The following is a 27,562-nucleotide window of genomic DNA, read 5'->3' as shown; positions in this document are numbered from 1 at the left end:
TTGGAAGTTTCTACGACAACTTCTTATATGCCATAAGGGCATAACTTGAACCCCTTGGCCCGAGGTTTGTGGGGGAGTGTCCTCTTCAAATTCATAATGTCTATCTGTAATTCAACTACGCTTAACAAAATGGCTATCTCAAAATATGGAGTGGATGAGTTTCAGGATATGGTGGGCTTGGAAGGGGTATTAGTTGCCTTCAAATCAATTTTAACGATCAAAACGGGCCCGAGCCACTCCACTTTCCAATTGAATGAACCCTTTTGGAAGTTTCTAAGACAACTTCTTTGATTCGAAGTTCCCTGCTCTAAAGGAAAAAAAATAATAAATAATACATTGTGCCAACATCGTTCTTATATGCCACCAGGGCAAAACTTAAAACCCTTAACCCGAGGGTTGTGAGGGAGTGTCCTCCTCAAAAACATATTTCCTATCTGGAAATCAACTACAATGAACTAAATGGCTATCTAAAAATTTTGATTGGGTGCGTTTAGGGGAATGTTGGGCGTGGGGGGGGGTGGTTAGTTACCCTCCAATCACTTTCAACTATTAAAAAGGGCACAAGCCCTTTGAATTTACAAAAGAATTAGCCTTTTTTTAAGTTTCTAAGACAAAAACTTCTATAAAAACCTTATATCGCCCCTGGGCATAACTTACAACCATTGCCCCGAAGGCTGTGGGGGAGTTTCCTCCTCAAAAACATAATTTCTATCTGGAATTCAACTACGCTGAACAAAATGGCTATCTCAAAATTTTGATTGGATGAGTTTCGGGAAATGGTGGGCGTGGAAGGGGTATTAGTTGCCTTCCAATCACTTTCGACTATTAAAAAGGGCACAAGCAGCTCCAATTTCCAATTGAATGAGCCCTTTTGGAAGTTTCTACGACATCTTCTTCGATTCGGAGTACCCTGCTCTAAAGGAAAAAAAAATAATAAATAAGAAATTGTGCCAACATATTTCTTATATGCCATCCGGTCACAACTTAAAACTCTTGGCCTGAGGGTTGTGGGGGAGTGTCCTCCTAAAAAACATATTTACTATCTGGAAATCAACTACCCTGAACTAACGGGCTCTCTAAAAATTTTGATGGCAGGTGTTTGAGGGAATGATGGGCGCGGGGGGGGGCTAGCTGCCCCCCAGTTACATTCAACTATTAAGTATGGCACTAGTCCTTTTAATTTCCAATCGAATGAGCCTTTTTTGAAGTTTCTACGACAACACCTTCTATAAAAACTTTATATCGCCCCAGGGCATAACTTACAAACCTTGCCCAGAAGGCTGTGGGGGAGTGTCCTCCTCAAAAACATAATTTCTATCAGGGAATCAACTAAGCTGAACAAAATGGCGATCTCAAAATTTGATTGGATGTATTTCAAGAAATGGTGGGCGTGGAAGGGGTGTTAGTTTCCTTCCAATCACTGTCCACTATTAAAAAGGCCACAAGCCACTCCAATTTCCAATTGAATGAGCCCTTTTCGAAGTTTCTACGACAACTTCTTCGATTCGAAGTGCCCTGCTCTAAAGAAAAAAAATAAATAATAATACATTGTGCCAAAATCGGTCTTATATTCCCTCAGGGCATAACTTAAAACCCTTGTCCCGAGGGGTGTGGGGGAGTGTCCTCCTCAAAAATATATTTTCTATCTGAAAATTAACTACACTGAACTAAATGACTATCTAAAAATTTTGATTGGATGTATTCGGTGGATTGATGGGCGTGGGGAGGGGGGAGCGATAGTGGCCTTCCAATCGCTTTCAACTATTAAAAAGGGCAACTTGAAAAGTTGAAAAAAATGACCAAGATTTTTGTGAGTTATACGTGATACAGCACTTGTATAGTTTTATCGTCCAAAAGGAAAGAGTCACATGCGTCCAGCCCGTTTTTTTCCTTGTTGATGAAACGAGTTTACTTTGAAAACATTCATTCATTAGTACCAGGCAGATTAACACTAAAACTAATTGGTGTGACGAAAGCGATATCGACATCCCCATCTAACGTTGCGCTCGAGTGACAATGGCGCCCTTGGTCCAGTGTCCAAATTACATTAAAAGACCAGGTCATACTAAAAACTGTCGATTTAGGAGGTTCAAGGAGGAGTCTTTGACAGTCTCATGACCTCAGGATACTAGATGTTGCAACGTTACGTATCTACAGTGGTTCAAAATTCGATCACCCCACAAATGATGACCAAAAATACGCACGAATATAACAAATGTAACATTTGGAATATTATAACACTTTTTTCAAAGCTTTGGAGAAAAGGAAAAAAGGCCAAATACCCCTAACTACGCTTGAAAGCTATTTTAAAAGAAACTTTGGAGATTTCCATAGATATGACCATAGCAGAAGCTTTGAGCCTGGGTGGGGATCAAAGAGGAGTCTTTGAGTATTTTGACCATAGGTGACTTATTGTTGCGATTTTCTTAAATTTGGTAATTTTTGTGAGCATTTGGAAATCAAAGCTTAAACTCAATAACTGATTCTAAGACTCCTAACATTTTGCTTGGATTAAAAGGGACGAACTAGGAAGAAAATCTCAACATCTTCCTGGAGCTACTTCAGTCTGCATATTATTGCATTTAATTACATTTAAAACGGATGAGCTTTTCATTTTTTACTAAAGAAAATAACTGGCACTTAATTTTTCTTCATACCGAATAAACCGTGAAGTGTTTTTTGTTTCATTGTAATTGAAGTGTTCTCATATGAAGTGTTCATCATGTATTTTTCAATATGATAAATTTACTTCTTGTAGATCCAGTTTATAATTTAGCTGATATTAGGTATTTATGAGTTTATAATTTGGAATGAATTATTATTTGGAATGAACATGAGTTTTGAATTTTTTTTAAATTGTTATTAAAAACCAGCTTTTAATACAAGGAAGGCTCTTTAGGAATCCAAAATAGCCAAAAAAATCAGCATTAAAGTCGGCAATTTTAACTGTTTTAAAGGTGACAAAACCGATAAAGGCAAAGGGCATTACTAAAAAATTAAGTTTCTAAGTTCAAACTTATATTCGAAGTTTTTACCCAGATAACTGACGAATTTTGTGATACGGTATTTGAAGTTTTGTATGCAGTAATCTCGATGAAAAAAAAACTACTATTTTTGATAATTATTTTACGTTAAGAATACATAGCTAATAGATACTTCAACTATTATGCAAGGGTTCAGAAACGCCACAGCCATTTCGTTTCTACCATATTTCTACTCCCTTGATGAATAACAAAGAAGACCAGTTTCCCGCCAGCGACTTGTGAAGTTTGGACTCATGAATAGGCTCGAATCTGTTGTAAATTTAAGCTGGAATTTGAGAAAAATTGATGAAAACATTAATGTTTGCGGTCAACACTGATTGCGACTTATACCGCCTATTACGCATATTACGACTTAATATGTTTATAGCAGTGTTATATAATACAACCTTTTTACCTGTTGAAGTGTCTATCCTGTTTGCATCTACATATATTAAGCAGCAGGCACTTGCGTTAGTATCAGGGCCACCGAAAGAATCTTTCTTCACGTCATTCCAATCGGCTATAGTAACAAGATGGTCATTAAACTTCATCCAGTAATTGTCCTTGTTGTTCTTAATATAAGACCAATAATGGCCAAACGTGACTCCTCCTTCATGAACAATGACTGCGTGAAGGTCATATTCTGCCTGTTATATTATATTAACATACTTATGTAATTAAATGTAAATATATAATATTATATTAATATTAAGATACCACTTAATCTATAAAAACAAACAGGTAGCTACAAACATGTAATGAAAATCAGTCTTCAGTGAGATATGTATGAGCAACCTCTGGAATACAGATCCACTTTCTTTGCCACTGGGATGCGGCAGCATGTCGGAAGACTCTGGCATCTAAGTTACGTGATTAGGCCCAAAAAAACGCATTAAAATAAAACTTCTCAAAACAAATATCGGTATTTACAAAGATTTACTACAAATTAAACTACATGAAGGCAAAAACTACATTATATAATCTGTATATCCTTTTTGTTTACTCTTCATTAATACTATCCTATAAAATTATTTTCTAAGACGACACTGCCTTTCCACGACGTATAAATAACAGTGAACAAAAGAGTTTATCTGCTGATGACGGCCCCAGTATATCTGACAAAAATATCCAGCAATTTTTTATCTTTGCTCTTTCACTGTCAAATAAAAGGATTTGTCCCTATTGAATTGTTATTTGTATAAAATTATTCATAAAAATCCCGGACAATATATGGTTTTCGCCTAGATATATCTTCGACATGAGATCAACTAGCTTCAGAGATATCTTTTGCAGTTAGCAAGGATTCCTCCAGGATATTTTCTCGGAGGGGGGGGGGGGGACTTTGAATGAAAAGGTGTGATGGAATAAATTGAAGCACTTTAAATGTGTTAACAGGTAACAATGTATTCATTAAAATGAAAATACTTGGTTTTAAACAGACTTGAGGAATGAGAACAAATAAATAGAGGACTAGGTCTCAAAAGGAGGTGTATTATCGTCACTCTTTTTCTAAGAGGGGGGGGGGCGAGGACCTTCCGCCCAGTCTCTTCCGGACAGGCAACGCAATTTTGAGGAAACCCAATTTTGAACTGGAAGCTCCAGTATCTTTTAAAATTTACATTTCATTGCTAACATTTAAAATAAACCGCTGGGTAATTTCCCTGTGATATTTTTGAACTTCAACAGGTTACTTAGAGTTGGAACTTCCCACGCCGGTCAGCGCATAAGGCGGCAACGATGCCTCTCCACAATGACCTCTCCAGTGTCTTCGGCCAAAGATCATCAAGGGATATTCTTGAGAATGCTGCGTCTTTTTCTAGGCATCGTCCAAGTGTAGCCTTCGGTCGTCCACGCAGTAAAACTCCTGGAGGAGTCCAACACCAAACATCATGAGGCAGGCGATTGCTACCAATTCTTACCATGTGTCCGTAACATTGCCACCTACTGCTTATAATTTTATCAGTAACGAGTGGTTGTTTAGTCTTCCCCTAATGAATGAGTTGGTTATTTTGTCCATCCAGTTGATTCCGAGATTTCTCGAAGACAATTGTTTTTAAAACTTTGGATTTCCTCTGGCTGTCTTGTCAGCGCCCAGCTTTCAGAACCATACATTAGTACAGAAAGGACATTACTATTGAAGAGTCTCATTTTCAGCTTCAAAGAGAAAGTGGCACCAAAGAGAACGTTTCTTAACTTATCGAAGGCGCTTCCTGCGCACGCGATATGCGACAATTTCATGCTCTGGGCTTTCATTGGTGCTCCCTACACTCCTAAGATATCTAAGCATCTATACCTCTTGAATTCCTCTTGGTGATCAAGATAAGTTATGGGTCCCTTATATTGTATGCCAAAACTGTAGAGATAACGCGACTGGACTAAAGTAAAGTTAAAAGGCCTGCTATTTGAAGCTCTAATGACACGGAGAATCCCAAGCGATCATATTAAAGACTGGTATGTTTGTCCAAAAAAAATACAGGGAGGTTAACAAGAAATTTCGACAAAAAATTACTTACTCTAATATCCTATTACCTATCTGCCCAACGTCACACTCTGATAAGCATCCTGTGCTTTTTTTAAGAAGGTTCCAGAGCCAGAAGAAGAAAGTAGCAACAGTGGTGGTAATAAAGAGGCATCAATGGCTGATGATGAAACTCAAACTTACTCATATGACAAATTTTTGCTGTCACACGTAGAGGCCACATGTGACATTTTCACGTTTCAGACATAACTACCAAAAACTGTTTGCTAAGCTGTTCTCAAAGGGACGATCTGCAGGGCAATGTGTCATTGAACAACCAAAGTGTCACTAACCACTCATTGTCCTACTGATTCTCCTTCTGAGAAAATGGCAAAATAGCAATTAGAAGATAGTTTTTGGCGATTATTCAGACGTTTGAAAATGTCAGACACGGCCTTTAGGCGTAACAGTTGCGAAATATCAAACCAGATTCAAAATGAAGATTGAAAGAAAAAGCCTAACTGGATGGATGCACAAGAACGTCTTACGATAGAAAACTATAAAGTCCCCTTCCCATTTCACTGGGAAAAATCAATTTGTATATCGTCAAGAGTCATGGCCTATGGCCTATTGTGTGTTACTTATCCAGCAGAATGGAGATTATCTCTGGACAGTTCAAAGCCTAATTGTTTGCAGTAATTGTTTACAATTTGGCAAAGACACACACGTGGGACAGTTTCAAAAGTATTTGGAGATATAAACCCACAATCCTTAGGACTTCTTGCATCGATTCATGGTTACAAATGAAACATGGATCCGTCACAGTACACCAGTGACAAAAAAACAATTCAAATAATGGAGTTTTCGTCGGGAATCGGCACCAAAGAAGAAAATAGCAACTTTATCAGCCATCAAGCTCATGCTAGTTTTTTTTTTTTTTGATAAGTCTGGAATAAACCAAATTGACTACCTTATACTGGGGAAGACAATTACCGGTGAGTATTACTTCCAACCAATTATTCCGTTTGATGATGTTTTTAACTTAGAAGGAAACGTAAGCGTTCCGCGAAGAAAGTCTTTTCAATCAGGTCGATTTGAAGATGTCCACATGTGTTGACACCATGATAGAATTGCATAGACTAGGATATACATTGCTTCTTCGTCTACCGAATTCTCTAGCTTTAGTCTCCAGATTATTTCCCGCTTTCAAATTTTAAAATTTTCTTGGTGAATACATTAACGAAACAAACGCCAATTTTGAAATGATAAGGAACCCTTATTCGCGGAAGGTAGGCTATCCAAATTGTTTTACTACCATTGAAATAAATGTATAGAGCTAAAGTGAGACTAAATTAAAACTTACCATGTAATATTTTTTTTTCTTCTCAAGGCCAGATATTTATCGAACGCCCGGTAGGAGGGATCTTTGAGTAAATTTTTCATTTGTCCACTGTTTAAAGGTACGACCAAAATTATGTACGTGTGTGTGAATAAATATTTATCAATCTACCATCTATTAAAAAAAATAGCATAGAAAAAAAACAAAAAAAAAAACGTTCAAATTTACCATTTTTAAATCTGGCTTATCATACAGCTTATTTTCTTTGGCGTCAATTTCATCCACATCTTTTTTAAGTGAATCTTTTCCCCTTTTTCGAGTCTCGTTTGCAAATTCATTAATATTTTTAATACGTTCTTCTAATAGCTTCTTTTGGCTTCGTAGCTCTTCAGCCATGGGACGAATCTCAGCTACCTTTCCACGATTATTATGCATATACCTGCAAACATAGTAAGACATCTTAAGAAAAGCACCAAATCATTCATGTCGAGCTCAAATCACAGAAAGACTGCTTGTGTGCATATAGCTTTTATCTTTCTTATTGAAAATTTACAGTTAAAAAAAAGCGATTGCTAGGGATTATCACGTTTTAAAATAGAAAAAAGTAAGTGGCAATTGGCTTGTACTTTCAGCTTTCTTTTTCACTTATCAATTCGCTTGCATTTAACTTTGCATTCTTTTGCAAAATCTATTTTTTAGTTATATGATTCATGTATATTATATTATTCAGATCATTTATTTATAATTATTTGTTCTTGGTCTCTAAAAGAAAAATGTTGAAGTACATATTCTTGTTAAACAAACGATCTATTTTTATAATCTACCTTTTTATTATTATATATTCTATTATGAAGATTATGCTCCTATTCTATTATGAAGAATCCAAATTTCTTCATTTCTCTTCAGTTTGATTTCCAAATAGAGATCCAACAATAAGTCAATTAAATGCAAGTCATATTTTCGTCTTTAAGCGTATGAAGGTGCAGGAGTACAATAAAGAGAAAAATATCTGCTATTTACTCATTTAATATACTGTAGCACAACTTGTGAAACATATGGTGTCATAGAAGTTGCAATGCTTAAAAAGAAATATTCTTTAACAGATCTACAACAGCAACATTAGGACAGAAAGCGTGTATTGGCTACAATAAAAAAGACAGTAAATATAAAGATACTCGTTTTCCCTAATTAGCAGAGGAAACTCAAGCGTTCTGAGACTAGAAGAACTGTCTGATCAAAGAGAAAACTACTTAAGTTAAAACAGATTAACATCGATCACCAAAATCCTTTAGTGTTAGAAAAGAAAAATCGGATCCTACAAACCTCTATCCGTTTCACTTTCTAAATGTTTTTTATCATCTCTACAGCAGCAAGACCTAACAATTATCGAAGGTATTTCCATTCAAAATAGGCATTATATATAGAACAAAAATATGTGGCTAAAATGACGGAAAAGGATTTATTTACAAAGAATTTGAATGAATGTGATAAGGAAGGGCTCACATAATTATGGGAGGGCTGAAGATAACATTAATAAACAGTTCTTAAAATAACAATGAGAGTACCAATATTTGTAGTTGAGAAGCATGTTAACAAAAACCACCTGATTTATTATTTTGGACACACAAGAATAAGCCCAGGTTCAGAGAAATTAGGAAACTGAAAAACGGTGGATCTTTGGCACCCAATTATGGTACTTAAAAGCGCTAAAACTGTCGACACTTTCACAGTGTTAAGTCAAGCCTTTCATATTGCCTTAGATGCCTTTTGGGGGAATTTGCTAGAATTCCTATACAAAACTTTGTTTATTTGTCTTACCGACTCAATTTTAGATGTGGAGATGTTAAGAAGAAAATAAAATACCCCTGCAATCACTCTAGATACTGTGTTGATTTGCGTAGCTTATCTTTCTTTCCCTTTAAAAAATAGGAGTTTGTATTTGGGGCCCGAGTGACACTAACTGAAAAATTGGCAAATTGCAGCCTTTTTTTTCTTAATGCTTTTTAAATTACGACCTATTTGCCGGTTTTAAACACAATGTTGTGTTATTTGGGCATCAATGAGGCTGAATATTTTCTTGTTACAAAGATTCTATGTTTCTCAATATTGTCAATTTACAGATTAGGATAGAAACCCAACAGCGCCTTGATACCTTCCATTTTACACTTACAGCCATTCTGAAATGATCTAGGCCCTCTATGCAAAATCAAATATAATCTTTCAAATACAGGACCACTCAGGGGTTGATTATCCCCCCCTTCTATCCTCAAAATTTAGCCCAAAGACCTCTCAAGATGTGAAAAATTGTATCTCAAAATGTTCTTTTTGTGGATTCAGGTCCTCCGATAGAAAATGTCTGGCAATATTTATCATTATAAATATAATATAATTAATACAATCTTGAGTGTAAATCATACGGGTCAGAGGCAGGTTTTGGGAGGGGGCACTTTCCCCGTGCGCAGAAATTTTAGGGGGGATTTCAAATAAAGGGGGAATTAGGAAACTTCAAAATTAGGGGGGGTGTAATCTTTGACATTCTTTTTCTATTTATCATGCTAAATATAAATATAATAGAATCTTGATTGTAAATCATAAGGGTCAGAGGCGGTTTTAGGGAGGGGGCACTTTCCCCGTGCGCAGAAATTTTAGGGGGGGGGGGGATTTCAAATAAAGGGGGAATTAGGAAACTAAAAATTAGGGGGTGGGTGTAATCTTTGACATTCTTTTTCCATGCAGAGGGCGCAGTTGGTGGTAAGTATAAGCAAATTGAATCCAAAATTTTAATTTTTTCTATATCTTTTTCGCCATTTCCTGAAAATAAAATTAATCAGCAATAAAAGTAAAAATATTTAGATAATTTAGATCCCATTCAGTTGTTCCATGAGCTCCATGAAAAAAAAATGATTCAACACCGACAAATTTCCTTAAAGGAGCCTAGAGGAGTGTTATAATTAATTGTGCAATTTGGAGGTGAAGGGGTCTTCAAAGAAATAAAGGTTGCCTCTCAAATATTATTAGCGATCGCAGTGTCAGTGGCCAGTAATGAGCAGTCATTTACCTTAGACTCCCTAGAGCCAGAAATGGCGCATAGGGCATCTACGAAACCTCGCCAGACATCACAGAGCCATTGCAGACATCAGATCCTGTTCATACTAAGGCACATGTTTTCAAAGGCTAAGACGCGTTTCTCCAGTTGGTCATCCAGTTTCCAACATTTACTAGCATATAGAGGAATAGACCTCACATTGCTATTCATGAGCTTCAAGCGCATATTTCCTATTGCACCAAATTAGTTTCAACTTATTAAAAGCTAATGTAGTTTGTCCAATCCTCCTCTTTATTTCATTGGCTATTTCACCACTAAAATCAATCCAAATCCCGAAATATTCAAATTCATTGACCAGTTCATTTGGTTTGTTTACAATCCATTGTCAGTGGAGTCAAATGTAGCCATACTCTTTATCCTACTGAAATTCATTATAAGCCCCACTTTTTCGGCCTTTTCATCTATCGCGTCTAGTAGCAACTGCAGTCCTGTTTCGCTTCTTCGAGAAGAACAGCGTCATTAGCGAAGTCCAGATCAGAGATCTGTCAGCTGCAAATCTTCACTCCAGAGCCTAGAGACTGTCTTAGAATATAGTCCATAACAATAACAAACAGCACTGGGAATGGGACACATCACTGTTCGATACCAGACATTATCTAGAAGAAACACGTATCGTAACATTCTTTGCACAAACAATATTCACAACAAGATTATCATTTTGACTAGTTTATCAAGTACTCCGTGATAATTCAAAAGTTTCCTAAAATTTTTCGATCAACAAGATCGAATGCCTTTTAAAAATCAATGAAGAGCATGAATGTGTTTTTGTCCCATTCCCTGGAGTCTTCAACCATTAGTCTAAGAATGAAAATAAGATCAGAGCAAGACCCAAAAGTCTAAAGCAGTGTTGCTATTCCCTGAAGTGTGATTCTAGGGCTGTTCTTAGACGCTGTAATATGTCTGTGGCTAGTATTTTACTAGGCACAGATGTTAGTTGATGCCCCTTCAGTTGTCCCAGATTTTATTATTCGGTTGACCACTAAGAGAGCAGACCAAACAGTTATGCAGGCTCGAAGGGATATCTTCAGCATCTCTGCCATGATCCTATCGACTCCAGATGCACGCACATTCTTCAAATTTTTCACAGCTGTCGTCACTTCTTCGGTGCTGGGAGGTCAGCACTTGCGTCAAGATCGACTATGGAGCATGAGCGACTAAATGATTTATTGTTAATGAGCACAGCACGCAAAGAATTAGAAGCAATCAACTGGGACAAGATAATTAATAATTTTATAGACGCTAAAGTAAGAAAAGTCAAACTTAAGGTGTTCATTACTTTCAAATTGGATGATTTAGCAATAACAACATTGACACTGAATTTTTTTATTTTTTCTGGTCTGTTTTATTCCACCACTTGCAGTTTTGAAAGTTTTTCTATGTCATAATGGAACAGCTTTTCGGCATGACAAAGACAAAAACTTTCAAAACTTAGAAGTTGTGGTTCTAAAAATTTACTTAAAAGATAAGGTGATTGAAAGGGAGGCTTTTCTGATTGAAAATCCTACTGTCAGGTTGACAATGGAATTGAAACATTTCCAGTTTCATTAATAGTCTGATTGGGAGAAACTGAGTTTTAATGACAATCGTATAATTAGTTGTCTTTTTCATATTCTTGTTTCGACAATCTTACTCTACCAAGCAAGGTAATTAAATTGGATATCCATAATGAGCTGAAATTTGACCGAAATTAAAAAGTAAATTTTCAATGATGTGACCCCACAAGCAATCTCCACAAATAATACAAGAACAAAACAAAATTTTCATTAACGAAACAAGTAATTGGGTTAGTTGACATATAGCGTCAATAGTGTAAATTTATATCAAAACTTTTAGAACATTTTTTTTTTTTGACAATATGAATATTGAACTTCGGATTAACAGATGCAACCTGGATTGAGAAAACTTGGTTTAGTACAACAAAAAAACTTCAGTTGCACTAGCAAAAATAACATTTGAACATACCTATCCATGTATATTTTTTCATAGAATATCACTTGATCATGAATTTTCTCCTCTGGGTTGCTTTCAACAACCCTCTTTAACTGAAAAGTCAGGACCGGCGGTAAATCTTGAAACCACCTCTCCTCAACTAGTCCTGATGATCGCGTACGATAGCTTTGACTAGAATTTATGAAAGCTTCAAGTCCTTGATATAAATTGGAGAAACCAATCACAGGGATGTTACACTCGCTAAACTGCTCTATTTTTCGGTCAATACGATCTGAAAAGTTTGAAAAGATTAAGCAAAGGTTTAAGGGGCGGCAACACGGTACTTGTTTTTGGTGAAAATTTCTTGACACAACACATTAGTTACACTAGTTTAGTTTTAATTTTTTAGAAAGACAATTATTTTAGTGAATCTTATTCCTGTTTGATCGGTTTTCCTAGAAAAATCCATTAGTTAAACAACAATGTATAGGGAAAACAGTATATTAGGCCGCTACAAAACTTTTTCAATATTCCAGATTTTTAATTAGCAAACAAAATAGACAAAAAAATATTTTCAAAAAGGACCATCAGGGAGGTACGCTTAAAATGACGGCTATTATTTACAAATTTATATTTACCAACGGCCAAAAAAAAAAACAACAAAACAAAAACAAGTGGAAAAAACCTAACCTCGAAACACGGCAACTTAGGACAGGAAAGGGACATAGGGAAAAAGTAGGTTGCCCCAGCCGGAAAAATTCACAGCACATTGTACAAAGACATTTTAGCATAAGATGACCAAGTCATCAATGAAAAATAATATGTTTTATTTTTATTTCATTTTTTTGCTTTTAAAGAGAGCGACAAATTAATTTTTGGAATTTATTCCAAACAAATTAATTTTTGGCTTATTTGCTAGAAAAGATTTGAAATCGCACCGAAAATCTAGCTCTTTCACAACTGACAGCAGAAGTCTACATGTTTCAATAATTTATTTGTTTATTTCTCTCAAAATCAAGGAGTATATAAAACACACAAATAAAATTGCAATAAAAAAGAAGAAATATATCAACAAAAGAAACAAAGCATTGATTTAAAATAGGTTTTATGCCATAACTGAATAGAATACGCAAGAAAAAAACGAAAAAATTTAAAAAATATTGTATAAGTTCTGGAAAAAAGGTAAAGTTTATTAATTAATAAATAATTTTAAGATTTATAATATAAATTATCATTATTAACCATAGATAATTCCAACGACTCTTTACTTTTAAATCTCAAAACAAACTCAGAGCTAATAAAACAAATCGGAAAAACCAAGTAAAATTTACAATATTTAAAATAGCAAAAGCGAATTGTAGACAAATTGCGTATTTTAAATATCGAAATGGAGAGGTAGGATGGAGAACATGGGGGAGGGCAACTGTAATAGAAAGAGAAATTTAAATATCCCGAGGATAGACACCACGAAGCCGTATTATTGAGCCAAATGCCTTTAGAACTTTTTCTTGAATATTCAAAATTAGCATTGATTTCGAAGCTCGAGTTGAAACTCGATAGGGTAACCAATGAAGAACAGTATCAGAAACTGGAAATAAAGTACTCTTGTGGCAAATTAGTTCAGCTCGATTAATGTCGAGTATAGTTCAGCCCGAGATAAGGGTTGTAGATAGTGTACAGACACTCCGTCAAATATATAGTAAAAATATAAGAGGATAAAAATCTACTTTCTCTAACTCCATAACCAACAGAAATTGGATTAGAAAAAGAATCAGAAGCAGCAAATTTTATTATAAGCAAACGATATCAGGATTTAAGAACTCTAACCAAAGACAGGGGAATACCACCACTAATTAGAGCTGAAAGATTGGAAGCACGTGAAATATTATCTAAGACTCCTTTTATATCAATTAAAAGTGTAGAAAACGTGGAGCCAGAAGACCTTGACTCAATGATCATTGTATCAAATGTTGCATGGGCATGGTCACAGCCCTGTCCTTTTTTGAAACACTTGATGAAGACCAACATCCAAATGTTCAAAAAGATCGTTATACCCAATTCAAAAGGCTTACCAATTATAGAAACCTTCGTTATAGGTCATAAAGAATCACAAGATCGGATAGCTCTTTTGCCAGATTTTGGAAAAGGAATTACCACCCCAACTTTAAAAGATGAAGGAACATTACCGGGCTTCGGATAAGATTAAAACAATGTCAAAAGAAGAAGAAGAAAAGAAGTGGGAGCCGATTTGACAAGATTTGAGTGGATCCCATCCTCAGCTTTAAAAAAGTGTAGTTTTAATTTACGACATGCACCCAAAAAGAAAAAACAAAAGTTTGAACTTTTCGTTGAAAAGTGCTAAGGAAAGGAAAAAGAGGAATTTACACACCATAAGAATCTTAAAACCTTAGAAAAAAAACCGCAAATACATTTTTTTTTTTTTTTAAGACGTCCAAATGAACATCTGCAATTTTTGGCAGTCTCGGGGGCTAAATTAAAAAAAAAAAAAATAAAAAAATTTAGGCGAAAAATCATCAAAATTAAGCTAAAAAAAATGGCCACCAAAAAGTTTAAGAAGGTTTTGCATCCCTTTGAAAGGATAGTAGGGCGGGCGAAAAGCGTCGAAAAACATCAGAATACTTTCGTGTTTGAGGAAAGCACCAATATTGGTTGATGTACTTTCGAGAATGTTCTTTAATATGGCTCGGTTATCCAAGTGAATTTTTTCATTAAAATGCCACTAGGCAGCTTGATATCCAAGATGGCGGAAGAAAATACGAGTTTGTCAAAATGAGAAGACATGTCCGTTCAAATAGGCTAGTATGGGGTAATCGATGGCACATGTTCCGAATATGAGCTTAAGAAAAAGACGTGGCCTTTCCAATAGGCTAGTATGGGTTAATTGATGGCATAGGTTCCGAATATGAACACAAAATTAACCTAAGATGTACCGTAATGCCGCTAGGTGCCTCAAATTCAAAATGGTGGACGAAAATACAAGTTTGTTAAAATGAAAAGACCAGACCGATCAAATAGACTAGTCCGGGGTAATCGATGGCCATCGTATATGAAAGTAAGAGTGGACTAAAGTAAACAAATCTGTAATTATATCAATTGTTCTTAATATGATAATAAAAGAAACATTTTTATAATAAAATAATTAAAAAAAAATATCCAGATTGCGCGAAAAAGCGAATTCGGACTATTACAAATGAAAGAAAAGAAAAGACATGACACAAAAACAGATCAAAAAAAAACACTCGTTAGTTCAAACATGACACATTACAAACGGCTTTAATTTGCCTCCATGTCAACTGCTTGTGTTCAACCTGTCATCTAGCTGTCAGTTTCATCATCATAGGTAGCGCAAGCGCAATAGCACTGCCTAAGAAAAGAACGATTTGGGCACAATGTATTTTTTTTCTTCGTCTTAGACCAGGGTACTTCGTATCGAATGAGTTGTCGTAGAAACTTCAATGAGGACTCATTCGATTGGAAATTGGATTGGCTTAAGCCCTTTTTCATAGTCGAAAGTGATTGAAAAGCAACTAACACCCCTTCCACGCCCATCATTTCCCCAAACACATCCAATAAAAATCTTGAGACAGCCATTTTTCAGCGTTGTTGATTTCCAGATAGAAATTATCTCTTTGAGGAGGACATTCCCACCCAGTCCTCAAGGCAGGGGTTGTAAGTTATTCCCTAGGGCATAAGGTTTTTTCTTTATAGAAAGCGTTGTCGTAGGAACTTCAAAAAGGACTCATTCGATTGGAGATTGAAAGGGCTAGTGCCCTTTTTAATAGTCGGAAGTTTTAGATTTTTAGATTAGAGGGTAACTAACCCCCCTCTCACGCCCATCATTTCACCAAACACATCCAATCAAAATTTCGAGACGGCCATTTTCTTCAAAGTAGTTGAAAGTTCTGGAAATTAGGTCTTTGAGGATGACACCCCCCAGCCCTCAGGGCAAGGGTTGTAAGTTATGCCCTGGGGCATATAAGGTTTTTATTGAAAAAATTGTTGTAGGAACTTCAAAAGGGTTCATTCGATTGGAAATTGAAAGAGCTAGTGCCTTTTTGAATAGTTGAAAGTGATTAGAGAGCAACTAACGCCCCTCTCAAGCCCACCATTTCCCCAAATATATCCAATCAAAACTTTGAGATAGCCATTTTTTAACGTAGTTGAAAGTCCTGGAAATTAGGTCTTTGAGGATGACAACCCCCTCGCAGCCCTTGGGGTAAGAGTTGTAACTTATGCCCTGGGGACATATAAGGTATTTATGGAAAACGTTGTCGTAGAAACTCAAAAAGGCCTCATTCGAGTGGAAATTGAAAGGGCTAATGCCCTTTTTAACAGTCGAAAGTGATTGGAAGGCTTAACAATTCTATAGTAAAGATCGATGTAAGCACAATGTATTATGTATTCTTTTTTCTTTTTTTTTAGACCAGGGCACTTCGTATCGAAGCAGTTATCTCAGGAACTTCGAAAAGGGCTCATTCAATTGAAAATAGAAAGGGCTAATGCCCTTTTTAAAAGTCGAACGTAATTGGAGGGCAACTAGTCTGCCTCCCACGCCCACCCTCCCAATTGCCTACTATGTTTAAAAACTAAATATTGCCTTAAGATTAAATCAAAATGCACTGTGTTAATGCTAATTCCCAATAAGGCATCTCAGCAGTATCCCAAGAACGATTGAGGGTATTATGTTCAAACTGTCAAGGCTACTTCTGCTCTCAAAATTCAACCAAATCAAAATAGCGTAAAAATATCCAAGCTATGAAAGAAACTAAATAGATTTTTTTAGCGAATGGTTTCAAGTTTTCTATTTCAGGTCAACTAGAGGAGGTATGAAACTAAATTAAACACTACTATTTGTGTCCAGATTTTTAAAAGGGTGTATGTTGTTAAAAATTGCTGAAAATTTTTCTCTAGCATACAAATAGCAGGCCAAACCATAAAGTCTTAAAAAAACGAACAAATTTAAAGAATTATTTTCTTTTGCCCCAAAAAGCCCATGTCACTATAAATGAATAGAAATTAACTAAAAAAAAACTTTTCCTCAAAATAAGATTTTCAAAGAAAAGTAAAGAACTCCATTAAACCAAAATGAGCAAAAATAAAATCAAATAATCTACCAATCGTAAAACTACCACAAATCACCATCAATAAATAAATGAAACCCAAAACGAACAGAAAGTACAATAAATAACCGAGTCAAACTCAGAACGAGCAGAAATTAACACGAGTAGGGTTCAAAACCCCTATGCCTTCCCAAGGCCAGAACATAATTTGCACTTTACTCAAAAAATACAAATGAATGTGCATTGTCAGTTTAACATGCATATACTGATATTTAGTAGTCAAAATGTTAATATTATTTGATTTATTAAAGTTATAGAAGTAAAAACATTTTTTTTGTCACTAAAGTGCAAATTATGTTAATTAATATTCTAATCTTGGTTTGCACACATATCTTCCTATTTTTCCAAACTTTTTTTTATTTGTGAAAAAACAACCTGAGCCTTGGCTATTCTACTTTTAACATTTTCACTGCTCCCAACCTATTTACTGATAATAATACCAAGGTAAGTGAAGCTGCCCACTTGATCGTATTTTTCCCCATGATAGAGTATCAGCTGAGATATTTCGAGAGACTTGACCTCGCAATCGATGTTTACAGATTGGATTGTCTAAAACCTTCGGTCAGAAGTGAGCGAGGCAAGGGTTCACGACTAAAAGTTGTTCCGAACACACAAATCCCATTGAAGTCGAAAGAATTCCTGCAAGTGGATGCAAACAAAACAGACTTGTTTAACCTTCTAACCATGCACTATTGGAAACACGTGCATATCTAACTAGGTGTTCGAAAAGCAGAGTCTCATCCAGTTATGTTCACACGAACAGGCTGACACCCGCCTTTTGCTTCACACTTGTGACGCAGTCTTACAAGGACATCGGCCGATTACCATACAAACGGTGGACACAGAAGTTATTGTGATTGCGATCTCATGCTTTGACCGCATTGGAGTGTCCGAACTATTTATTGCGTTTGGCGTCGGTACCAACCTAAAGAACGTTTCCATGCATGAAATAGTTAGATAGCTCAGGCCGAGTAAATCGCAGGCACTTTCGTTCTTCCACGCATTTACAGGATATGATACCGTTTCTTCTTTTATCCCTCACTCAAAGAGGCAGTTCTTTGCGACTTAACCCAATATGCCAGGAGTGACGGAGAATTTCCTTAAACTGAAAAACCAGCCTTCCCTAGGTACAGAACTGCAACTACACGACCTTGAACGCTTTGTCACGAAGACATACGACGTAAAATGAGACTGCGGCGACGTGAATGAATTTAGGAAAGAAACATTTCGACGACAAAAGACTAAGAACATGCAGAGACTTCCTGCAGCTAGTGCTTCGCTTTTACAACATATCCTTAGGAGCTGTACTACAGTCAGGTCATATGTGGAATCGCAGCCTGGAATCGACACCCACCCTTCCAGTTTTTCTGACTCTAGCTGGGTCAGAGGCACTGATGGAAAGTGACTTCCCAATTGGTTAGGCTAATTTCCGCCCACGTCAAAGGTCTGTCGCGAGACAGTGCGTTGTGGTTGCAAAAAAGGATGGGAAAGAAGGTGCCACTGCAAAATCAAATCCTTTGAAGGAGAAAAAGTTCATTACTTTTGGAAAAAAATTTCTTTCACATAGGAATAAGAAAGAACTTTCAAGAAAGTGATAGTACTAGATTCGAAAAATAAGAGACAATTCATTATCTCTTAAGAAAATTTCATTTATATGGGAATAGGGAATTCCTTGGAATTAAGTGGGAACTGGCCCTAGTGCATTGCAGAGAAAGAGAGAGAGAGAGAGAGAGAGAGAGAGAGAGAGAGAGAGACAGACAGAGAGAGAGAGAGAGAGAGAGAGAGAGAAAGAGAAAGAAAGAGAGAGAGAGAGAGAGAGAGAGAGAGAGAGAGAGAGATAGAGAAAGAGAGAGAAAGAGAGAGAGAGAGAGTGAAAGAGAGAGAAAGAGAGAGAGAGAGAAGCATATCATTGAAAGAAAGAAGACATATTATTTATTTAGGAGATATTTCATCCATATGAGAATACTTTGAACAAATTGTAAACCTATTACCTCCAGGTTCAGAAACCTTATTATTGTCTACGTGCTTTCTGAAAAATACATTGCCGACATTACTTACCACCATTCACAGTTTCAACGGCAAACTGGCCAAAAAAACAACTAATCAGCAGATTTTGAATACAGGAAGACCTCTGTCCTTTTTCTTTTCCTTCTTCTTCAAGAAGTTTTTTATTCAATAGGCTAAAAGCCTCTTCCAACCACTGAAGTAACTGGAAGAAAATACTCATAATTTAATTCAAAAATACTAACAGTTACCGGTCCAAACCATTGAAATAATAAACATATGTAGAGGGTCAAATGGACAGGGATTTATGATGACTTGATCTTGTATTTCTGAAACAAAGTAACTACGGCGATCAACGCTAATTAAGCTTTATTGCTTGCTCGAATCTATATGAGCGATTACACCACGTCAAATTTCAAATTGATTTCTAATTGAACATCTTAATTTATGTCGAAAATAGGTTTTCTATCACATTGGTACCATTGCAAAAACAGGAAAAAAAAAACAAAAAAAAATCAAATCATTGTCAACGCGTTTTTACTTAGTTCATCCACTAAAAATTAATAATAAACGTTAAGCTATTTAAAAGGTTGTGGGTCTTATCCAAATACTCAGCTAAAATTGCACTTATTTAACTAGAATAACTACATATTTGGCAATTGAATTCCCTAATCTAAAAACGCAGGGCTTTCAAAATCATTAGAATATCATAAACCCACTTCACTTCTAAATAAAACTTCTAGAAACTTGGGACAATGTGCCAGGCCGCGGGAAAATTTTTCCGGGTCGCGAAAGAATTACAAAATCATTAAAAAAAAAGTGTTTTGCTTATTTTTTAATATTTTCATACACCAGTTAGGCACAAGGAATAGTCACAAAGTGGGCGTTTATACCCTTTCAAGAGACTTACTCCTTGCTCTTTTTTTTGCTCTTTACTGTTCTTTGAAAAACTTCTTTTTCGGATTTTTTTTTCTTTAATTAATAAACTAAAATATTTTAAATATAAAATGACTGTGCATTTAAATTTCAAAACAATTAAACTACAGTTGTTACAGTAAGTTTTAAAATACTAAAATAGATTTCAAATTGATTTCTAATTGAACATCTTAATTTATGTCGAAAATAGGTTTTCTATCACATTGGCACCATTGCAAAAACAGGAAAAAAAAAATCATTGTCAATGCGTTTTTACTCAGTTCATCCACTAAAAATTAATAATAAACGTTCAACTATTTTAAAGGTTATGGGTCTTATCCAAAGACTCAGCTAAAATTGCACTTATTTAACTAGAATAACTACATATTTGGCAATTGAATTCCCTAATCGCTAGAATATCATAAACCCACTTCAATTCTAAATAAAAACATTGGTATATCAACTTACTAAATGATTATGGCTGAAATTGTGCTGCACCAATCATTGGAGGGGAAAGCCTCGCTGGCACCAAATATTGTAATGGAATGCCTCGTAGCTACCACTACCCTAATGTAGATACAGGGTATGTTAATACACTATTACGGTATACCCTGTTCCGAGGTATGGTAACGTGATCGAACGGTCAAACAGTGACTCTTTAGGCCAATGGTCCAACCCGGGTCACCACTAATATTTCTAGTTACCCCTTTGGAGGGTAAAAGGGCCCCCTTTCGATATACTAAATGACGGTATTTCTGGCAAACTCTTTTCCTACCCTGCCTGGGTTCCTGAAAAAAAATCTCACGCGGCTATAGAAAATATCTTACTTGTATTCTTCCAAAGGTCACAAAACACACATCTATAAAATCTCAAGACAGACTCCCTAAACAGGGTCTCAATGTAAACTCTCAATATAGACTAAAAATTAAATCACTAGTTCTATACAACGAACTTTGCATAGGGTTGGACCTTAGATTGGCCCTGGCCAATCCGCTAAATTAAGGTTCAAATCCCTAGCTTCTTTTGAATAATATTACCTTTCTATGGCCCAAAACGGGAAGACTATTTGCTGCAAAAAAAAACTATAGCATAGCAACGAGACTTTAACTCATCATTGAAATTTATGCTATAGGCAAATCTAAGCAAATGTAATTACAGAAAAGAAAACAGGTATTTATCTGAGAAAAGAAAAGAACAAGGGGTGGAACCCCAACAACATGAGCATTAAAATTCATGGATGGAAATAGCCCTAAGCCATGAGAAATAGGGACATTAAAAGATCATTATCGAGTGTCGGATATATACTCCATTTGCTTCCAAAACATGCACTTAAGTGTAACAAAATATACGTAAATACGTTGTATACAGGAGAACCCTTGCGAACAATGTAAATACAAAGTGAATTTCTGTCTAGTGAACCGTAAAACAGTTTTTACGGTTCATTCTTGATTATCTAAAGTTAATCAAATTTTTTTTTCAATTATTCAAATTATTAAAATTATTCAGAAACTTGTAACATAATCTATTGAATCTACTCGGTTCTATAAAGCTATCCGTCGCTTTTCATAATTATAGTACAGTGGATAAACGCTGATTAAAAGTTGCGCAGAATACAGAAAAAATTCACTTCTAATTACTTGATATCCGTTAATTACAATTAAAATGAAATAGTCAACCTTCTAGCCCTTTAATCTCAGAGAGAGCGGTGGTGCATTCGTTCCTAAATATTAAAACAGTCTGTAATAAGTGAACCCTAATTTAATATCATTTATTTTTAGGAATATATTTGGAGTAAGGAAAATCAGTGGGCGTTGAGATGATTTCCTCTCGTATTTGGGAAGCAATAGTTTTAACAGAAAAAATTAGTTTTCTAATATCGAAGCGTTGTGATAAAAGGCTGAGCTTAAATGTAAAGACTGAGGGCTAGACGGGGGCGACAGCACTTCCCTTATTTGTAAAATTTCATTTCATTTTGAACAGCAAATACACTTGCCCCCCCCCCCCTCGATCCATTTCAAGAAGTACACACATAAAACATAAAAGTCAAGTAAAAATAATCGTTTGATAAAGAAAGACTTTTCACTGATAATTTTAACACTAAATGATTACGACTTACCAAATGGGTAGTTTCTGAAGCATCATGATGACTAAAAGTATGTCCAAGACTACTTTTTAGAATAGAGCTACATTTGGATGGATCTAAATATCCTCCTTGACCGCGCTGCATGATTGCAAAGAGTCTTCTTAAATTGGTGACCAAAGAAACATTTCGTAGTTCCTAAATATTAAGCAAAGTTAATAAAATCCATTGAGTAATTAAAAGAGAAGAAAAAGGAATTTGTTTCATGTTTTCCCCATGATTAGTCAACTCTTCAAGACTCTAGAAAAGGACATTCGAAACTAAAGATAGTAGGATCTTCAACAAATTATCATGGCTCTTATATAAAAAAAAAAAAAACAACACATATATGGCGCACATACTGGGAAATTAAAAATAAAAACGCCTGACTAGCCCTTATTAAACACAGACATATAACAAGGCAGAAATGAATTTGAAGAGCATTTTGCACTTAAGATTTAAGAAGCATTTTGTGCTTCTATGTAGTGCTATCTTATTTCGTCTTAAGTGGTGGTAATATGTTTATATGTTTATCCCTGCTTTGAAAAAATCGGCCAAATTTACAAATCAATTTAAGTCGACGCTCGTAAAGTAATAGAAGTAGAAAAGCAAATAATGACAAGTCATAACCTGCATAAGCGTCGCACAGAATTACTTTGACAGAGCTGTTCTTTAATTACTGAATTTTGTCACTTAAAAAATCTGGGTTATTCATTGAGTGTCCCATGTCCTTTGGGGTGCCACATAGAAGCTCAGCCCCTTCTCTGTCATTATCTTCTCAGAAAATTATTGATGCACTGGTATCAGAGTAGCAAAACATTAATCACTAAAACGAGAATAAGCTTGTGTGCACCAATAGTGTGTAAATTCGTTACTTCTATGTAATGATCAAAGGCCCTTCAGAAGTAGATTAGAAAAAGTTGGACAATCGCAATCATACCTAAGACAAGAGTTCACGATATATAAATGTTTGTGACCTTAAAAAAGGTTCAGATTTACTCAAAAAGGTCAGAGCTGGTCACAAGGTTTGGAACGCTTTACTTTGGGAATAACACCAACTTACGGTCTCTTCCAGCACACTAGGGTACACTTACTTCCAGAAACACTGATTAATATGGGAGGAGATCAGCTTGGCAAGAAAAATCGTGTATTCATGTAATAACTTCGGCGTAATGTTTGCATTTCAGTTTTGAAACGCTTCAGACTCCAGACTCAGAAATTTCCACTACATCTACATTATAACCGGCCTCAGCAATGCGACCCTTAATTTCTGCATCGTCGTTTAATGGAAAAGTGGTGCATATATCTGCAAAAAAAGGAGTTTACATCTGATACTACGGTATGATCAGGGGCGTTACTAAGGAGGTGGGGGGAGGGGGGGAACTCCTCCTCCTAAAGGACCTCAGAAAGGACTTTCGTCGGGCTTTGACCGACAAAAGTCGTTTTCTTTCTGTGCAAAGCGCAGCTTCTAGAAGGGATTTTGTCGGGTGAAGTCCGACGAAACTTACCACTACATGTGCGCAAAGTTGAAAGAAACATACTGGTCCCATAAGAAGCGACTAGTAGAACAGAGCCATACAAAGCTTGTTAATCTAGTCATAGGCAGCGCGCTAGCGCTGCCTAAGTAAAGAACGGTGTGGGCACATTGTGTTTTTTCTCCACCCGAGAACTTCGTATCGAATGAGGCGCCGTAGAAACTTCGAAAGGGACTCATTCGATTGTAAATTCGAGTGAATTATGCCCTTTTTGATAGTCGAAAGTGGTTGAAGGGCAACTAGCCCCCCTCCCACGCCCATCATTCCCCCAAACACGTCCAATCAAAATTTTGAGATAGCCATTTTGCTCAGCGTAGTTGATTTCCAGATAGAAAATATCTTTTTTGTGGAGGACACTCCCCCACAACCCTCGGGGCAAGGGTTTTAAGTAATGCCCTGAGGGTATATGAGTTTTTTATAGAAAGCTTTGTCGTAGAAACTTCAAAAAAGGCTCATTCGATTGGAAATTCAAAGGGCTAGTGCACTTTTTAATAGTCGAATGTGATTGAAGGGCAACTAGCCCCTCCCTCTACACGCCCATCATTCCCCCAAACACATCCAATCAAAATTTTGACATAGCCATTTTGTTCAGCGTAGTTGATTTACAGATAGAAAATATATTTTTGAGGAGGAAACTCCCCAACAACCCTCAGGGCAAGGGTTTTAAGTTCTGCCCTGGGGGCATATAAGGTTTTTTTATAGAAGGCATTGTCGTATAAACTTCAAAACAGTCTCATTCGAGTATAAATTCATAGGGCTAGTGTACTTTTTAATAGTCAAAAGTTATTGGGGGCAAATATTCCGCCTCCCTACACGCCCATTACTACCTCACATGCATCCAATCAAAATTTTGAGATAGCCATTCTGTTCAGTGTAGTTGATTTTCAGATAGAATATATGTTTTGAGGAGGACAATACCCCACAACCCTTAGGGCAAGGGTTTTAAGTTATGCCCTGGGGCCATATAAGGTTTTTATAGAAGGCGTTGTCGTAGAAACTTCAAAAAAGGCTCATTCGATTAGAAATTCAAACGGCTATTGCCCTTTTTAATAGTCAAAAGTGATTGGAGGGCAACTAGCCCCCCCCCTGCGCCCATCATTCCCCCAAACACATCCAATCAAAATTTTGAGATAGCCATTTTGTCCAGCGTAGTTGATTTCCAGATAGAAAATATGTTTTTAGGAGGACACTTCCCTACAACCCTCAGGGCAAGGGTTTTAAGTTGTGCCCTGGGGGTATATAAGGTTTTTAAAGAAGGCGTTGTCGTAGAAACTTCAATAAAAGCTCATTCGACTGGAAATTCAAAGGGCTGCCCCAGTGGGGCCTGCCCCAGGCCACTCAGCGCGTCCCCAGGAGGCGGATAGGGGAACACCCTGCAGATATGTAGGGTACCTCATGGGTAGTGAGGTGCGGACCAAGGGAGGACCCAGTCTCTGGGGGTCTTGAAACATTGCTGGAGCACCCTCGTCTGGGGGCATTAAATTCAGACGGAGGAGGAGGACGACCCCTCTAATGTGCACTGGGCAGGGCCCATCGGCGTATGGATACGTCCCGTCAGTCACAAATCTTCCCCCAGCAATGGGTTAAATTGCTGGTGTTGCAGGACACCAAAAGGGCACACTATCAGTAATAGATACAGTCGGCCCCTGCTAGGGACAGAGAGGAGTGGCTTACCGCTGTCCCGGATCCAGCCAAGAAACCCCTTCTTAAATTTTAATGATGAATATGAATACGAATAGGAGATCAAATATGAGAACCAGTGCTACCGCGTCCGGGGTAACCGACGATAATGCGTTAAGATACCGCGTCCGGGGCAGCCGACGACTCGACAACCGTGAATCGCGCGAATATATCTACGTTGACAACTCCAACCCTGGAGGCTATTGTTTCTCCAAAAATAACTATGTCAATAGGTACCCTCAACACTAGAACCCTCGCTAAACAAGGAAAAATAGACCTACTCCTAAGAGAGATAAAACGGTACAGCTGGGACGTTATCGGTCTCGCCGAAACCCATCTTCCAGTCACTGGTGAAGAGAAACATGGAGATGTTACCCTTCTACTTTCGGGACGTAATGATAAGAAACATCGACAAGGTGTAGGTTTCCTATTGTCTAATAAAGCCAGAAAATCCTTAATATCCGTAACCCCACTCACGGAACGGATCATCATGATCCGCCTGAAAGGTTCACCCACCTGCCTCACAATTCTCCAAGTATACGCTCCGGATTCCAGCAGAGACGACGAAGAGTCTGAAAACTTCTATCTCCAGCTTCAAAGTCTGGTTGATTCTGTCCCTAAAAAGGACATAATCTTTGTCATTGGTGACTTCAACGCCATCGTTGGAAACAACCACACAGGACACGAAGATGTAATGGCCAAATTTGGCCATGGAAGAATGAACAGAAGAGGAGAACGCCTTATCGAATTCTGCAGAGACAGCGATTTAGTAATTACAAACACACTGTTCAAGCACAGACCTCGCCGTAAGACATCCTGGACCTCACCGGATGGAAAAACTAAAAACTTAATAGACTATATCCTCGTGTCTAGACGTTGGAAAACGTCTGTCCTAAACACAGTCACGCTAGATGGTGGCGACTTTGACAGCGACCACTCGCTTGTCATGTCTAAGTTCAAAACAAGACTTAAAACAGCATCAAAGTTATCTCAGAAAACCCCCAAGTTTCGATTAGATCTAGTGAAAGACGAAAACACACGTATGACCTATATCACCATTCTATCTGAAAAAATTTCGGAGCTCACGTCGAGATCTCCACCTACCCTGTCTAAGGAAGATATTGACAACCTGGTGACTAGCAGCACAAATATCATATGTGATGTCGCTCATTCCACACTGGGTACCCAAAACAACATTCAGCAACCTTGGATAACAGACGAGATCATTTCACTCTGCGACGAAAAGCGCTAACTCACGAACAAACAAGATAAAGAAAGTAGGGACCGGTGCAAGCAACTCAAACGAGCTGTTGACAAAATCCATCAGACGTGCTCATTGTGCTTTTATTAAAGAAACGTGTCATCAATGTGAATCGGCCTTCAAGAAAGAAGACCTCCACTACATGTATAGAAGAGTGCGGGAATTGGCCAAAAAGAAGGACATAAAAGCGTTCTCCCTTCTCGACGAACATTGAAACCAAATACAATCCACAGACGGAATCCGCTCTCGATGAAAAAACCATTTTAAAAATAAACTGAATCTGGACATCCACCCAGACCCTACAATTCTCAATACTTTCCCTATAACCTCTACAGATCCCAAGTCCTCCCCCTCTTCACTCTGAAATAGAAGCAGCTATCAGAGACTTGAGAACAAACAAAGCTGCCGGCCCCAATGGAATCCAGCCCGAACTACTGAAAGTAAACTGCAAACCACTCCTTGACCTTTACCACAAAATTCCCACAGCTGCTTGGGAAAAATGTCACTTCCCCTCACCCTGGTGCGAAGCCACGATAAATACCCTGCATAAGAAAGGCTCTAAAGCTGTCTGCAACAAATACCACCCAGTAAGTCTTACCAGCCACGCAGCAAAAATGCTCATCAGAGTCGTACTCAGGTGCATACGACCCATTTCATCACTGGTCCTTTTGGAAGTCCAAGCCGGCGACTGACCTAATAGATCAAAAATCGATCAGATATTCACTGTTTGGCAAACTATGAAAAAGTATAGCGAACTTGGCCGCAGCATCTACTACCTTTTCATAGATTTTAAACAAGCTTTTGATCGGATATGGAGAGAAGGTCTATGGCACATCCTTCTTCACTTTGGCATCCCATCCTACCTGATCTCGCTGATCGAAGACATCGCTGATCTCGATGATCAAGTTCAGTAGCCGCGTCATAACTGGAGAGGGACTTACCGAGAGCTTCAAAACCTCTACCGGAGTACTTCAAGGTTGCCTAATATCACCGGAGCTGTTTAATCTCTTCCTAACTGCAGCCCTTTCATTCACAGATAACCCGCCCAGCGC

The 27,562-nt window shown here is 37.1% G+C and overlaps 1 protein-coding gene across 2 annotated transcripts in view; it reads right to left on the bottom strand.

Annotated features, from left to right (window-relative positions):
* LOC148950939 (uncharacterized) overlaps positions 1-27,562 on the bottom strand; it is a 145,959-nt gene that overhangs the window by 9,622 nt on the left and 108,775 nt on the right. For both annotated transcript variants that reach the window (XM_089090519.1, XM_089090520.1), the window contains 4 exons: positions 22,032-22,193; positions 19,055-19,205; positions 11,889-12,147; positions 7,049-7,259 (listed from right to left, as the gene is read on the bottom strand). In XM_089090519.1, the coding sequence (XP_088946645.1) occupies positions 7,049-7,259; positions 11,889-12,147; positions 19,055-19,205; positions 22,032-22,193 (783 nt within the window). The remainder of the gene's footprint in view (positions 1-7,048; positions 7,260-11,888; positions 12,148-19,054; positions 19,206-22,031; positions 22,194-27,562) is intronic.

The sequence above is a fragment of the Artemia sp. Qi Xiang Cuo genome, chromosome 6 (assembly GCF_049724085.1).
Source record: "Artemia sp. Qi Xiang Cuo chromosome 6, ASM4972408v1, whole genome shotgun sequence".
Taxonomy (NCBI): domain Eukaryota; kingdom Metazoa; phylum Arthropoda; class Branchiopoda; order Anostraca; family Artemiidae; genus Artemia; species Artemia sp. Qi Xiang Cuo.
Note: the sequence above shows the minus strand (reverse complement) of the source record. Positions and strands in the feature narration are given on the sequence as shown.